This window comes from Pseudopodoces humilis, chromosome 6 (assembly GCF_049639895.1).
Source record: "Pseudopodoces humilis isolate 2021_Gansu_Grassland_sample_001 chromosome 6, ASM4963989v1, whole genome shotgun sequence".
Classification (NCBI taxonomy): Eukaryota; Metazoa; Chordata; class Aves; order Passeriformes; family Paridae; genus Pseudopodoces; species Pseudopodoces humilis.
Genome location: NC_142205.1, coordinates 41,013,043 through 41,025,842, shown reverse-complemented (window position 1 = coordinate 41,025,842; position 12,800 = coordinate 41,013,043). Strand labels below are relative to the sequence as shown.

Genomic DNA, 12,800 nt, shown 5'->3' with positions numbered 1-12,800 from the left:
TCCCTGCATCTCTCAGTTTGCTTACATTACTAATCTTTCCTTATTAACACAAGTTCACCAGATTAATCTTTGACATTTGAAATAGTTTATATGTACCAGTGGCCTGCAGTGATCTGTGATTTTAAAATAAATATTCTTTGCATGACATGCAAAGCTTACTATCAGTATTTCTTAAGGAGACTTGGAAAACCAGAATTATATAAGATAATAATTCAATTTATGCTTTTGGAAGCCTGCCATTTTCTACCTTTGCTGATGACCAGTCTTGTGTAGTGCTGTATGTCATTGCCATTTTCACTGATGAAGCTGAATTGCTAAACACTGACCAATCTTAATTTAATATTATACCTACAGACTGTGAGACAAATTAGTTCTTAGTGCTCTCCTTCTATGTTTATGGGCATAACCACTATTGTTTCTCATGAGAGTTATACCTGAAGCTCCCTTTAGCTTCAGGTATAACTCTCATGATTTGTCAACCACATCAGAATTTGTCTCAGAGAAATTACTCCCAATGTTTGGTGGTCTCAGGAGAGAAGAATGTGCAAAAAAGGTCAATTCACAAATAAGAAAGTCGAATTTATATTTTTTTTTTCCCTATACTAGTATCTGGTATTCCTAAAACTGCTCTGTAGAATCATGTAGGAATTGAAACATAGTAAGTCTCATTCTTGTACTGCTGGAAATCATTAAAATTGTACTTTTTGTATAGCAGGAATTAATTTCCAGCAGTAATTTTCATGTTTCTCTACTACATTAGTTCATCCCTAAAAAAGTAAAATCTGTCAAGTAAAGTCTTCACTGGTTTTACAGCATATTGTAGCAAGCTGCATGTGTACAAATGTTACAGCTCCCTATCTGTAACATGCCAAAAGTACGAGATGGAGGCAAACTTTTCTACACTGCTTGTAGGTGTTAGCATTGAGCCTGCTTATCTATATGGAAAAAATATCTCAGCACATCCTTCATAATCAAGGACATGACTGTAGGCAACAGAAATAGTAAATCCATCACCATCACTGCAGAACATGGGAATTCTGCCATGGACTTCAGTGAGGTCTGGGTTTAAATACAGTACTGCTAAAGTGCTGGGAACAAAAGCTGTTCAATAGCTTTTGTTTAAGCAGATGATCCTTTAATAAGGCTGATCGCCTTTTTAATAAGCCGCTGATCTTTTTGCTCTAATTGGATCACTCCTCTTCTAGAAGATCTCTTTCCCACTATGTGGAATTTCAGCAGTGGATCAGTGAAACCAGCAAAATCCAGTTCTGCAGAGGGTTGAACCAAACCCAAAGGTTGTACTGAAGAGGCTTTACCTTGATGCCTTGCAGTGATGCAAATGGAAATTTCATGCAATACTAATTGATTGGGCCCACATATATCTTAGTTTCTGACTTCTACCTACTTGTGACAGGTCAAACAAGTTACAGGAGATATGAAATAAGTGATCTCACAAATCACATTGTAGAAGCTTGTTAATTCCTGAAGCTTTTTCAGTCATATCTTCTGTTTTCTCCTGTGCTTCACTAGGCTTATCAACATTGCAAGCTGTGCTGGATTCTGCTGCTGAAAAGAAATGGCAAGTGACTGCTATCAATGTAGGAAATATTAACAATGAGAGAAAAGATGAAACTTACCGTTCACTGTTTCAAGATCTAGAGGTAAAAAAGGAAAGACGAGTGATTTTGGACTGTGAACGCGATAAAGTCAACGACATTGTTGATCAGGTTTGCTATTCTCTTCCTTCAGTGACGGCAGTTAGCAGTATTCTATAAGTAAATGTAATGAGTTCATTTGTTTTGTTGGTATTTTTGTGATTATTATGAATCATTTGACAGTGACTGGTTTGTATTGAGGACTACATTACGTGCCAGGCAGAAAGTGAACATTCAAATCCTGTAATCCCTCCCTTTGCTCAAAGGCAAGATAATTCTATCTGGATGATCCTGTTTTCTATCCTGGGTTTTTAAAATAAAAGCAGCAATTTACGAAATACCTTGTTCAGACTATTTCACAACCAAAGGAGTATACTGTATTATACATAGTCAATACACTATTATACCTGGTCCAGTGTAGGTAGTTATGCCTAAGGGTTGGTTCTTTTTACACCTAGAAAGTATTTTCTCTCTCTAATGCATTTTCTGAGAACCTTTTATGTCTTGGGAAGACTGTATCACAGCTTCTCTTTCTCATTTAATGCCCTTTGAAATTCGTGTTTTGAAGTTCTTTGTCGTTTGTACTTTCCTTGCTTGTCTCTTCATTTTGTGTCACTCTTAAAGTGTGTTAACCAAAATTGGATGCTGTTTTTCATAGCTAAAGGCCTCCAGAGCTTTAAAAAGAACAGCAAAATCTGTCTTCTCTTCACCCATGCAAATTATTTGCCAAAATGATTTTTTTTTCTAAATTTTCTTTTTAGCAACATTATCACGGTGCTCTGATTCAAATTACTGCTTTACTTTGAAATCCACCACTTCAGTCCTAGTGTCTAGGAAGGTCTTACTGGCTCTGTACCTTACTACTTTTCATGCATGCAGGGCACAATGGAAAATTGTAAGGATAGTTCCCTGTTGGCTTGAGCTTCGTCATGTGAGACTGTGCAGCATCAGTAAGGATGTATCATCAGGGTATGAATGTATTTGTTTGAAGGTTTCTTGAAGGGCTTGTTATTTTGGTCTCTGTTTTGAAGGTCGTTATATTTTGAAGAGGTTCAGACAATGAGCAGTGTCCTTAACAGAGTACATTCTATGTTTGTTGTTTTATTTGGAATTCATATCCACAAACTGTTTTTCTAATTTTCAAGATAAATTTTAATTTGATCCTGTTCTCAAGAGTGATTGATCTCTGTGAGTGTGATCTTTCTGTCATCTGCTGTTTTTCAAAATAATTTTTTTTTTTGACTTATCAATGTCAAGAAATTTAAAGTGTAGAGCAATGTTTGACATAAGGATTCCTTATAGGTCCTCTTCAATTGGTTCTGTGTGGCTTTTCAGACAGTTCTCAACTTACCTTACAGTGACTTTTTGTCTTGTCCATGTTTCTTGTGAGTTTTTAATGATGCACTGCAGAGCAAACACCTTTTTAGACTTAAGTTATGTCACATCTGCTGTTTCCTGATTATCAGGCCAGAGAAAAAAAGATACTGACTGCTTTGACGTATTTTGATCTTGGCAAGACTATTTTTACCATTTATCTTGCTATCTATACATTCTTTTTAAAATAAGTATGAAAATTCATGATAATTTCTGATATGAAACTTTGACTGTAATTTTATTCAGTTTCACCTTTTAGCTACTTTTTATAGACAAGAGCCCTCGTTACCCTTCAGTAACCACTCACTTTTGCAGTCTTTGTTTAATAATAGACCTATTTTTGTCATTGTCTGCTTCTTATTTTGATTGCAGTTCTGGGATATTTTTCTTGCATTTTACACTTTGATTGATTCCCCCTTTTTTAGATGCTTAGAGTTTCTCATCTTATCCCCACAGACTTGTGCTACTCCTTAAGCACACAGATAGCTAAGCCTTTGTTTCTGCTGTTTTGATTTGTAAGTCACTGAAGAATCCTTGATAACTGAATCAGCCTCACAGGTCAGTTGATATAACTCTAATTTATTGTTCTCTGAATAGTTTACTGCTATGCCCTGGAATATGCTCTCTTAAGCTGTTCTCAGCTGTCCCACATGGTCTTGGAATTCTTTTCACAAGATAGCCTAGTTGTTTCTGGACTTTGGGCTCTTTTTTAAGCCCTTACACCATCCTTATCCTTACAGTCAGTAACTTCCCTTCCTTACATTTAAAGGTAAACTCATTTTCAATTTCTCAAATAGCCTATAAAAAAGTCTGAATAACTGATTCTCTCTTAATTTTCTCTATCTCTCAAAATGAAGTGCTGAACAATGGATTTCTTGGCCTGTGAGCGTCCTTTGAGTGTGTTCTTCTGATTTTTTTTTCCTAATGGCTGTTTACTTCAGGCCTTGCTTTGCTACCAGATTTATTTTTGAAAAATTATTTTAATTCCTGCCCTGAAAAAAAAAACCCCTCAGAAATTTCCTTCATTTCATGAGGATGCCTGAAGTAGTTTTTCTGTATTATATTTAATAATACAGAATAATTTAATAATTTCTGTGTATCTTTGCAGTAAGAAATGCAACAGGCTTTCTGTTAATCAGATTTTCCTTGAATGCCAAAGTATTATTTGTGTGCAAATAAAGCAACTTCTTTACTTTTTCCTTGCTTTCTATTGTTGATCAGATCTTTCATTTTAGTGCATTTGATTTATCCTGAAAATATTTTAAGCTGGGGTGACAGCCTCAGGTTCACCCAGTTACGTTTTGTAGCCCTTGGATCTTGTAGCCTTGGATCTTTGTATAGCCACAAAATGTGTTTGCACACATTTGTTCTGCTTCATCATTCTTGGTTTTTGTCTTGTGTTATAGTTTCTCTTCCAGATTTCAACAATTCATGTACGTTGAGAAATATTCCAGTTCCCAAGCTCTCCTTAAACAAGTTTATATTCCTTTTCTCTGATCTGGCAGGTCTGTGCTACCACGCTCTTCATTATATAGCTTCTGTCTCTTCTCAAGCAGCTTCCTTTGCAGAATCTCATTTCACCCTGATAACACCCTCTGGGCAGCTGTGTAATTACTGCCTCTACTTGTCTATGCCTGCTAGAGAAGATCCTCTGAACTGCTGAGCAGATTTTGTGTGCACAGCTCCTTCATCATTGCTTTTGGAACTACTACAGACTTTTCTCACTTTTAACTGGCAGCATCCTTGGTGTTCATATGAACAAGTGGAAAGTTTTAGCAAGCTGGATTAATGAAAGAGTACCAAGTGGCAGCTAGAGCAGAGTTCCTGAGCATTGATCCAAAGGCTTGCAGCTACTGGTTGTCTTATCAGACACCAATGATGAGGAAGTATTTCATACATAAGAGCTAATCTATTTGGTCTAACTGAAATTTATTTCTTCTTGAGCAGCAGCTACATAAGAAATAGATCTGAAAATAGTTCTTAAGCCTCTCAATAAGTATTTAGTTTTAATAGTCCGATGCAAGTAGTGTTTTAGGTTATTTAAGTTCATGTATCAGATATATACTGACCTCAAAAGAGGAACAATTTAATTGCTTCTATCACCTGTGTAATGTGATCCTTCTGAGTCCCAAGCTTTGGTAAACTCAGTGTTAAAACTTCTTTCAATTATGTTTTTGTAGCTTCATTAAGCCAAGTATGTGGAGTGTTGTTCACTAGTACCCTGATATAAGTTTCAGGATACTTAGTCTCAATATTTTAGTTATATGTTGTATGTTAAATGAGGAAATGAATGAGTCATCCACTCTTAATTTAAGTTGTTCTCATTGTTCGAAAGATGGAATAAACCTCTAGACTCCTCTTATCTTGCACAAACTTCCTCTGGAGAAGTGCTTAGCTTCCAAATGCAAACTTCCCCATGCAAACATAGGCCTAATTAGGCTTATTTGGGAGAAGAATCTGTGATGCAGGTCTCCCAAAAGAGACTGTTGAGGAACCACCAGCTGGTGAGGGAGATTATGAGGAAGACTTAGGGCAGTAAACAGTTTGAACTTTACAAGGCTTCCTCATAATTCATTAATGACATTGGGCAGAATCTAGCAGGAGTCTGTGAGGCACAGTGTTGCTAAAGCATGATGCCTCCTCTCTCCTGGCTGAATACGCACCACAGTAATTAGCATTCAGCTCCCTTGTCTTGAGGGACTGTCCCTCTTGGGACTTGGACTTCAGCACACCTAATTTCTGCCAGCAAAGAGTATGTTCAGCAGTGCATTAGGTAAAATAAAGCATAAAGCATCACACAAGCTCAGTATTGTATACCGTAAAGCTCTTAACCAGCTTTTACATTATACTGCATTTTGTACCTTTCAAGTCTTTGTCTGTGTACCAGGTGAACATTCTCCTTTATGGGGATATTTCTTCTTTTTTACAGGTTATCACAATTGGTAAACATGTTAAAGGATACCACTATATCATTGCAAATCTGGTAAGCATTCTTAGTATTTAAAATACCTGTATTGCTCATTTGACTGTTTATGGCAGCCCACCTACTAGTATTGTTTTAAATACATTTTAGAAAACAGAAAAAAAACTAGATGTCTTTATCCTCACTAAATGAATGCATGTGTTGACATTATATTGGTTTATTGGCTGAGTTTTTTCAGGGTTTAAATGCCTCTTATCATATTCCCATCAATGGGAATGAAGGTTGCTCAGCTCCTTCAATAGAACTTCTCTTTTTCTACATACTTTAGAAAAAGAGGATATGTAAAATAGAAAAATAACTTTCTGTATCATAGGATGATACATTCATTCAGCAAGGTGATTTCTTTCTCACAACTTTTCAACTACTTAAGAATCATGGTTCTCAGGCTTCATTCTGCTAGACATCTAGTGTGTCTTGGATTTCCACATTTTGTCCTTCAGATTGGCTGAATAATCAGTTTGAATTAATGTTTTCTTGAACATAGATGATCAGACAGTATAGCTAGTAGTGTTCCTGCAGGGAAAGATCAGAAAACTTACTAAATTCTGTCAAAGTAATTTTTTTTTTTGAAATTGTGTCTAAAGATGAAGGGCCATTTTACTGATATTGAAGTCTATAAACACTTACTGAAGCTAGGGGAACTAGTCCATCTGGGTTTTTTTGTAACAGACAAAGCAAATTCTGCATGCTCAAATCCCAGTTACCGTGTTCAAGAAAAGTTTTCGGGGTTGTATAGTGCAAATGCCACCAAACCATCTTTTTCATCATTTATTCTTGAACTGTGATAGTGTTTGATAGAAATTCCAGCAGGGCCCAGAGTGCCCCAATTGACACTGTCTTCCTTTGAGTCCTTTGAGGAGCCAGAGGAAACAGAAGGAGCATGGTGTGGGTTGGGTTCTTGAGGCATAACCCCTGTCTCTTCCCAGCCTTTGATGAAAGCACTTCCCCCTCCAGGCAGGCAGTGCTCTGAAGAGTCATGTGGGTGCCAGGGTGTGAAAAGGCCTGATGCTTTAAAGGCTTCTTCAAAAGCTGGACACTGGGGTTTCATTCTTGTATCTCAATGACTAATTTTTGGATAAAGAAGTTGAGGTGCTGATATTCATAAAGCAGGCATAAAAGTCTTAGCAAAATGTGAAAAAAATTATCTGTTAGACATCTGTGGTTTTCATTGCAAATGTTGGATAAACAGTATTTTGAGTCTTAAGGGAAATTTTAGAAAATGTGCCCAGTGGATTTCATTATGTTAACTGGTTGCTATTTTAGCCATTGCTTTAAATTTGTAACAGTAAGTCCATAAGATCTAAAAATTACTGAATCTTGTGTTTTAAAGCTGTTTAACATATGTTTATGGTAGTGATTTTAAAAACTTGTTTTTCTCTGTCAGAAAGAAAACTTACCTTGCATTTGAGTCATATCTCATCTTCACTGAACCCGCCTGCTTTCTTCTTTACGGACTGCAGTAATATTCTCCCCCAGTCTGATCAGTCATTCAAGAAATTGATCTATTTTGAAAATTGAAAAAAATGCTGATAGATGGAGAAAAGCTTTGAATGTCCAATGAATGTTCCTGTTCAGCTCTCAAGTTACATGATCCGTGCAGAAGTGTCTGTATTAGCAGGCAGCAACACATGAAGATCATTAATATGCAATAATTAAAGAGCATCTAGTATAACAATTGTAGCAACTTACGATAATGCAGTTTGAAGTTGCTGCTTCTTTTTGTATTCACTCACAACATTCATTTATAATGAAGTGTCTGACATCATTATTTCATGTAGATGCATTTGTATGGTTATTTGGGTGAAGTTAAATCACAGAACACAGAAAACAGAACACAAGAACTTTGTAAGAATGAGAAGTAGTTCTTTGTGTCAAAGGGAGGAGGAGGAAGTGGAGATGGTAAGTCCTTCTACATGCTTTAGAGCTCCTAAAAAAGAGGATACAGCTGTGGCTGTAAGTATTCCTGCCTAAAACTTGCCTGCCTGTTACTCATGTCCACTGTTCCCTTTCTCACTTAAGTGGTGCCCTTGAAATTAGCAGGATGTTTAGGAAGCCAGGATGGCAAGGTCAGGTCCACTCAGCCCTTGCTCTCTATAAAAGTGTTTGTCTAGTGGGCAGCAAGAAGAACCCCCTTGCTGGCTGATGGAACTGATGACTTAATCCTGGCAGCCCAGGATTTAAGTTGGATCCTGTTTGAGGAAAATGTTGGCTTACTCTTCTGCAGTAGAGGTCATACAGTAACTCCTTCTTTTTATACACTATTGAGAGAACTGCCAAAACTATTAAAATAACAGACATATTTTTTTTCTGTTCTCAGGGATTTACTGATGGAGATTTGTCAAAAATTCAGTTTGGAGGAGCTAATGTCTCAGGATTTCAGATAGTTGACTATGATGATCCTATGGTGTCAAAATTTATACAACGTTGGTCAACACTGGAGGAGAAAGAATATCCTGGTGCACACACTAGTACAATCAAGGTATGTCCTATGTTTGTTTCAACTGCACTAGAGGTACAGGAAGTGAAGGGTCTGAGATAGAAACACAAGAGACAGAGAAAGCCCTTGAAAATCAATGGTGCCAACACAATTTTGTATTTTGCTAGGGCACTTTTAACATTCTCTGTCATAGGATTGATTGAGGAAGGATGCTACACTCTTAAAAATGTTCAGGACAATTTTTTCTTGTGTCACTGTAAATCTGTGCCTGGCAGCTTGTTAGGAAATTGGTTTAGATATGATGATAGATTAAGTAGATCTAATGACTAGTTTTGATTTTTCTCTTTCTCTGTTTTTGAAATGTTTCTCATTCTCTGTAGTTTGATATGTTTAAAGACCAATATTAATCATGCTTCTGGGGAGCACAGATTTAGCACTTTTTTGATGTAACATAATCCCAAAGAAATGATTAGACAGTCCCTTTGAGACAGATGCCTAAGTCCTACAAAGACTTACAAAATTAAATGCTATGCCTGACGTACAAAATCATGGTCAGATTTCAGGCCTGTGTGACACGCGATGTGACACCGGGCAAGTGGTTTAGCTTTTTCACCTCAGTTTTACTTCTGGATAAAACTAGGATAATAGTACCTTCTCACTTTCTCTAACCATCATGAGGATCAATTAGTGGCTGCAAGATATTAAAAAGAATAATTCAATTGTAATGTTAGATAATTTTTTTAAGTAATAAAATCACAAATTTTAATAAGAACACTTTCTTAAATAGCTTTAAATGACAAAACAATAAGTTGCAAATGTTCTAGCTTTAACTTTTTTTTGTGCTATAGTTTGACTATGAAACATATTCTTAATTTATAATGAAATGAGTAAAAAGTTCAGCAGGAAGGAAGAACCATTTTTTTAAATGCATGGTAGAAAAGTCCTTTAAAACACACAACTTTAATTTTAATAAGAAAAATATTATAGATTCCTTTTTTATGAGGCCAAGTTTGGTAGTAACTTAGTCAAAGTGTTTTTTATTGTGGTTGTTTTTGTTGTTTAAAATCTTTATGACAGAAGTAGTGAATTTCTTACTTGATATTTGACAAAGTAAACTGGAGTCTGTGTCAGGTCTTCAGATACATTTGTATTACAAGTGTGTAGCATATGAAATCCGTACTGCTCTCATTTAGGAAAAAGGGAAGGGATGTGGCTATGGGAAATTAATAGCATCCTTTTGTCTCTCTGATTCTTGAGTGCCCAAAGCTACCTACAGATTCATGTTGCAGAATCACAGTCTGCAAATAATAATAGGGAAATACATAAAATGTGTGACTAAAGTGAAGAACTCAAACTGAAACCAAGATGCAGTCTTTATCAATGATGGAAAAGTAAATCACAGTAGCAAGGTCTCTGGTGTTACACTAGGGGGAAATTGCATGTGTATTAGAGAGCATGAAGTGGTTGCAATGTTGTATTGCTGTAAACCTTCCACTTTTGAGGTTTATTTTATTATGGATAGGAAAAGTAAAGTAATTTAAATACTTATTTTCTTGAATTTAATTAATTTTGAACACATTTTAAATTCAGTTTAAAAGGCCGACCTCTCTTCTTTTTTATATTGTTTGCTCAAGATATATATAGGACTGCACTGATACTCAAGAAACTGAGACCTATATTAGATTATCAGATAATTTATAAAAGCTAGAGGTATTGATGGTGAGGAAAGTGTAGATGCATATTTCAATATTTGGTGACATTGATTGTATCAGTTACTGTATTTCTTTGTGTAGCTTTCTATCTCTTGCCCTTATACACGTATTACTTGTCATTTTTGCTTGTCATTACATGTAGGGTTAGAGATATGTCACATTTCATTCCCATCCTTGAGGGAGCTAGAGGCAGGGCAGAATCATAGAAACCATAGAAACAGGGCAGGAAAGGTCTTTGAGCAGTCAGTCACCCGCTCTGTCCTCCTTGCCTGAAGGCAGAATCAGGTAAACCTGTGCAGTTCCTGTGAGTAGTGATTTCACAGCTTCTCCAAGCATCCATTTCAGCACTTAAATCATCCTGGTTTTGGCTTTTGTCTAACCTTAATCAGCCTTTATATCACCTAATCTATTACTCCTTTATATGTTCCTAATGGCTGTGAGGGGGTTCTGCTTTCTCATTGAAGAGGGCTGCCACCCTTCCTGCCTCGCTTTACTCCCTGCAAAACCAAATAATCCCTTTTCTTATGAGTTTTCTGCTCTCAGATAATTTTGCCCTGGAACCTTTCTATTTGGTACCTCTTTGAAATGCCAGACTGGCTACTGCAACACATCTGTGTGCTGTGCTGAGGAAATGGAAATAATGGCTTCATGTGTCTCAGAGACAGTACTCACTTCAGAAGGTTCTTTTGTATTAGTTTTCTTTTACTTTTTTTTTTCCCCCTCATACCAGGGATCATACCATGTCTGTCCACCTAATCATTACTTTTAAGTATAGGATTTTTTCATCAACTTGTGCTGAATTGAATTCGTTGCCTGTCCTTCGTGAGCATTTCATTGCTTCTTATATTGTTATTCTAGCCATGTTACCCTCTGCTTCTTGGAGAACTGTATAAGCATCTAGATTACTGAGCAGGTTAATGCGCTGGTCTCCCACTTGTCCCTTAAGTGATCTTACAAATAACTTTTCTCCCCTTTTGATTTTGAGGTAGTTGTCCAAATTGCCAGTGCTGATAAATGAACTTTTGCCCCCAGTCCCATGGAATCTAGGCAACTCTCGCTGCAGATTCTGTATGAAACAAATAGGAAGGCTGACAAAAGCCCTGCGTCACCAGTATAGAAATGAGAGTGGTTACATGCCCCTATCTGGTAATATTGTCTCTGGGATTGCAAGTGTTCTATCATTGCAGACAAAAACATTGCAACTCTGTTGTATTATCTTCCTTTTGTAATCCAGAAGTAAGTGTGCATTCATTTCCCATTACAGAATGCAAGTCAATGGACTATGACTGAGCTGATAAGACATATCACAGCATCCAAGTACAGTCCTGAAAATAGACAAAGACACCCTTTCTAAGAAAAAGAGCATTTCAAAGAAACATGCTCTTCAAGAAAGAGGAGCATTGCTAAAAGCCTTTTCCACAGATGCCCAGAAGAGGACCTGTATCAAATTGCGTTAAAAAATGTACCTTTACAATTTATGAAATACTAATTATAAAAAATTGCTGTCTTAGGACAGAGATGAGAAAAGACACTGTTCTCATTTGTTGCTGCACTGTCCCTGTACTGATAAAAGCACAAGATTCAAAGATTAAGCAGGATGCTTAAAATAAGTGCTTTGCAGACTTTTTACAGAATATTTTTACAACTTTCAAAATGAATGCTGGCTGATACATCAAATCAAATCAAATCAAATTCAGATTCAATTTAAATCAGAACAAATTTAAAACATGTCTGCTGTAACCAAGGGTGATACCAGTCTATGCTTGCAGTTCTAGAAGAGCTAATGTGTGGATCTTGAAGCATAGAGTTAAGCATACTGGCTAATTTTTTGTCAAGTAGCAAAAAGAAAAAATTTTTCATTTTATAAAGGCCTAAAAGTTGAACCATTCTTTCGATCCAGTATTGTGTATTTACAAATATGCTGGGCTTTCTGAGCCTTAATGCTGCTCCAGACTATTACATTTAAGGCAAGCTTCTTGGTCTTGTGGAAGGCCACTGAAGGACAGCTCATCCGTTCCCATCAAATGTCTCCAGTTGCTAATCTGATTAACCCATTCTCTTGAGGAGCAGCCTTTGGTCTGTTTGCTGAATATCAATCTGTATCTCTTGAAGGCTAGTGAGACATGAGTTGTATTGCCTTTGTGGGGCAGGGTTTTGGTAGAAGGGGGACCATAGTGTGGCTTTTGTGAGAAGCTTCTGGAAGCTTCCCCCATGTCCAGTGAAGCCAATACCAGCTGGCTCCAAGGCTGACCCACCGCTGGCCAAGGCTAAGCTCATCAGCGAAGGCGGTGGTGCCTCCAATAACACATTCAAGAAGAGGTAAATGCTGCTGCACAACAGCAGCCAGAGGGAGGAAGGACAATATATGAGAGAAACAGCCTTGCTGACAGCCAGTGCAGAAGGAAGGGCAGGAGGTGGACCAGGTGCCAGAGAAGAAATTTCCCTGCAGGGGAAGAGTGTGAGAAGGAAGCAGTGGCAGAGATGGGTGCTGAACAGACTACAGCCCCCTTCCACATCCCCCTGTGCCACTGGGGGAACAGAGTGTAAAGAATTTGTGGGGGAAGTTGAGCCTAGGAGGAAGGGAGAAGTGGGTTCAGAGGTTTGGAGATTTAGTTTTCATTTTCTCATTATCCTACTTT

At 37.2% G+C, this 12,800-nt stretch overlaps 1 protein-coding gene across 5 annotated transcripts in view; it reads left to right on the top strand.

The window, feature by feature from the left end:
* Positions 1-12,800, top strand: part of GRIA2 (glutamate ionotropic receptor AMPA type subunit 2) — an 85,603-nt gene that overhangs the window by 41,527 nt on the left and 31,276 nt on the right. For all 5 annotated transcript variants that reach the window (XM_005517586.3, XM_005517582.3, XM_005517584.3 and 2 more), the window contains 3 exons: positions 1,531-1,727; positions 5,959-6,012; positions 8,330-8,491. In XM_005517586.3, coding sequence (XP_005517643.3) covers positions 1,531-1,727; positions 5,959-6,012; positions 8,330-8,491 — 413 coding nt within the window. The remainder of the gene's footprint in view (positions 1-1,530; positions 1,728-5,958; positions 6,013-8,329; positions 8,492-12,800) is intronic.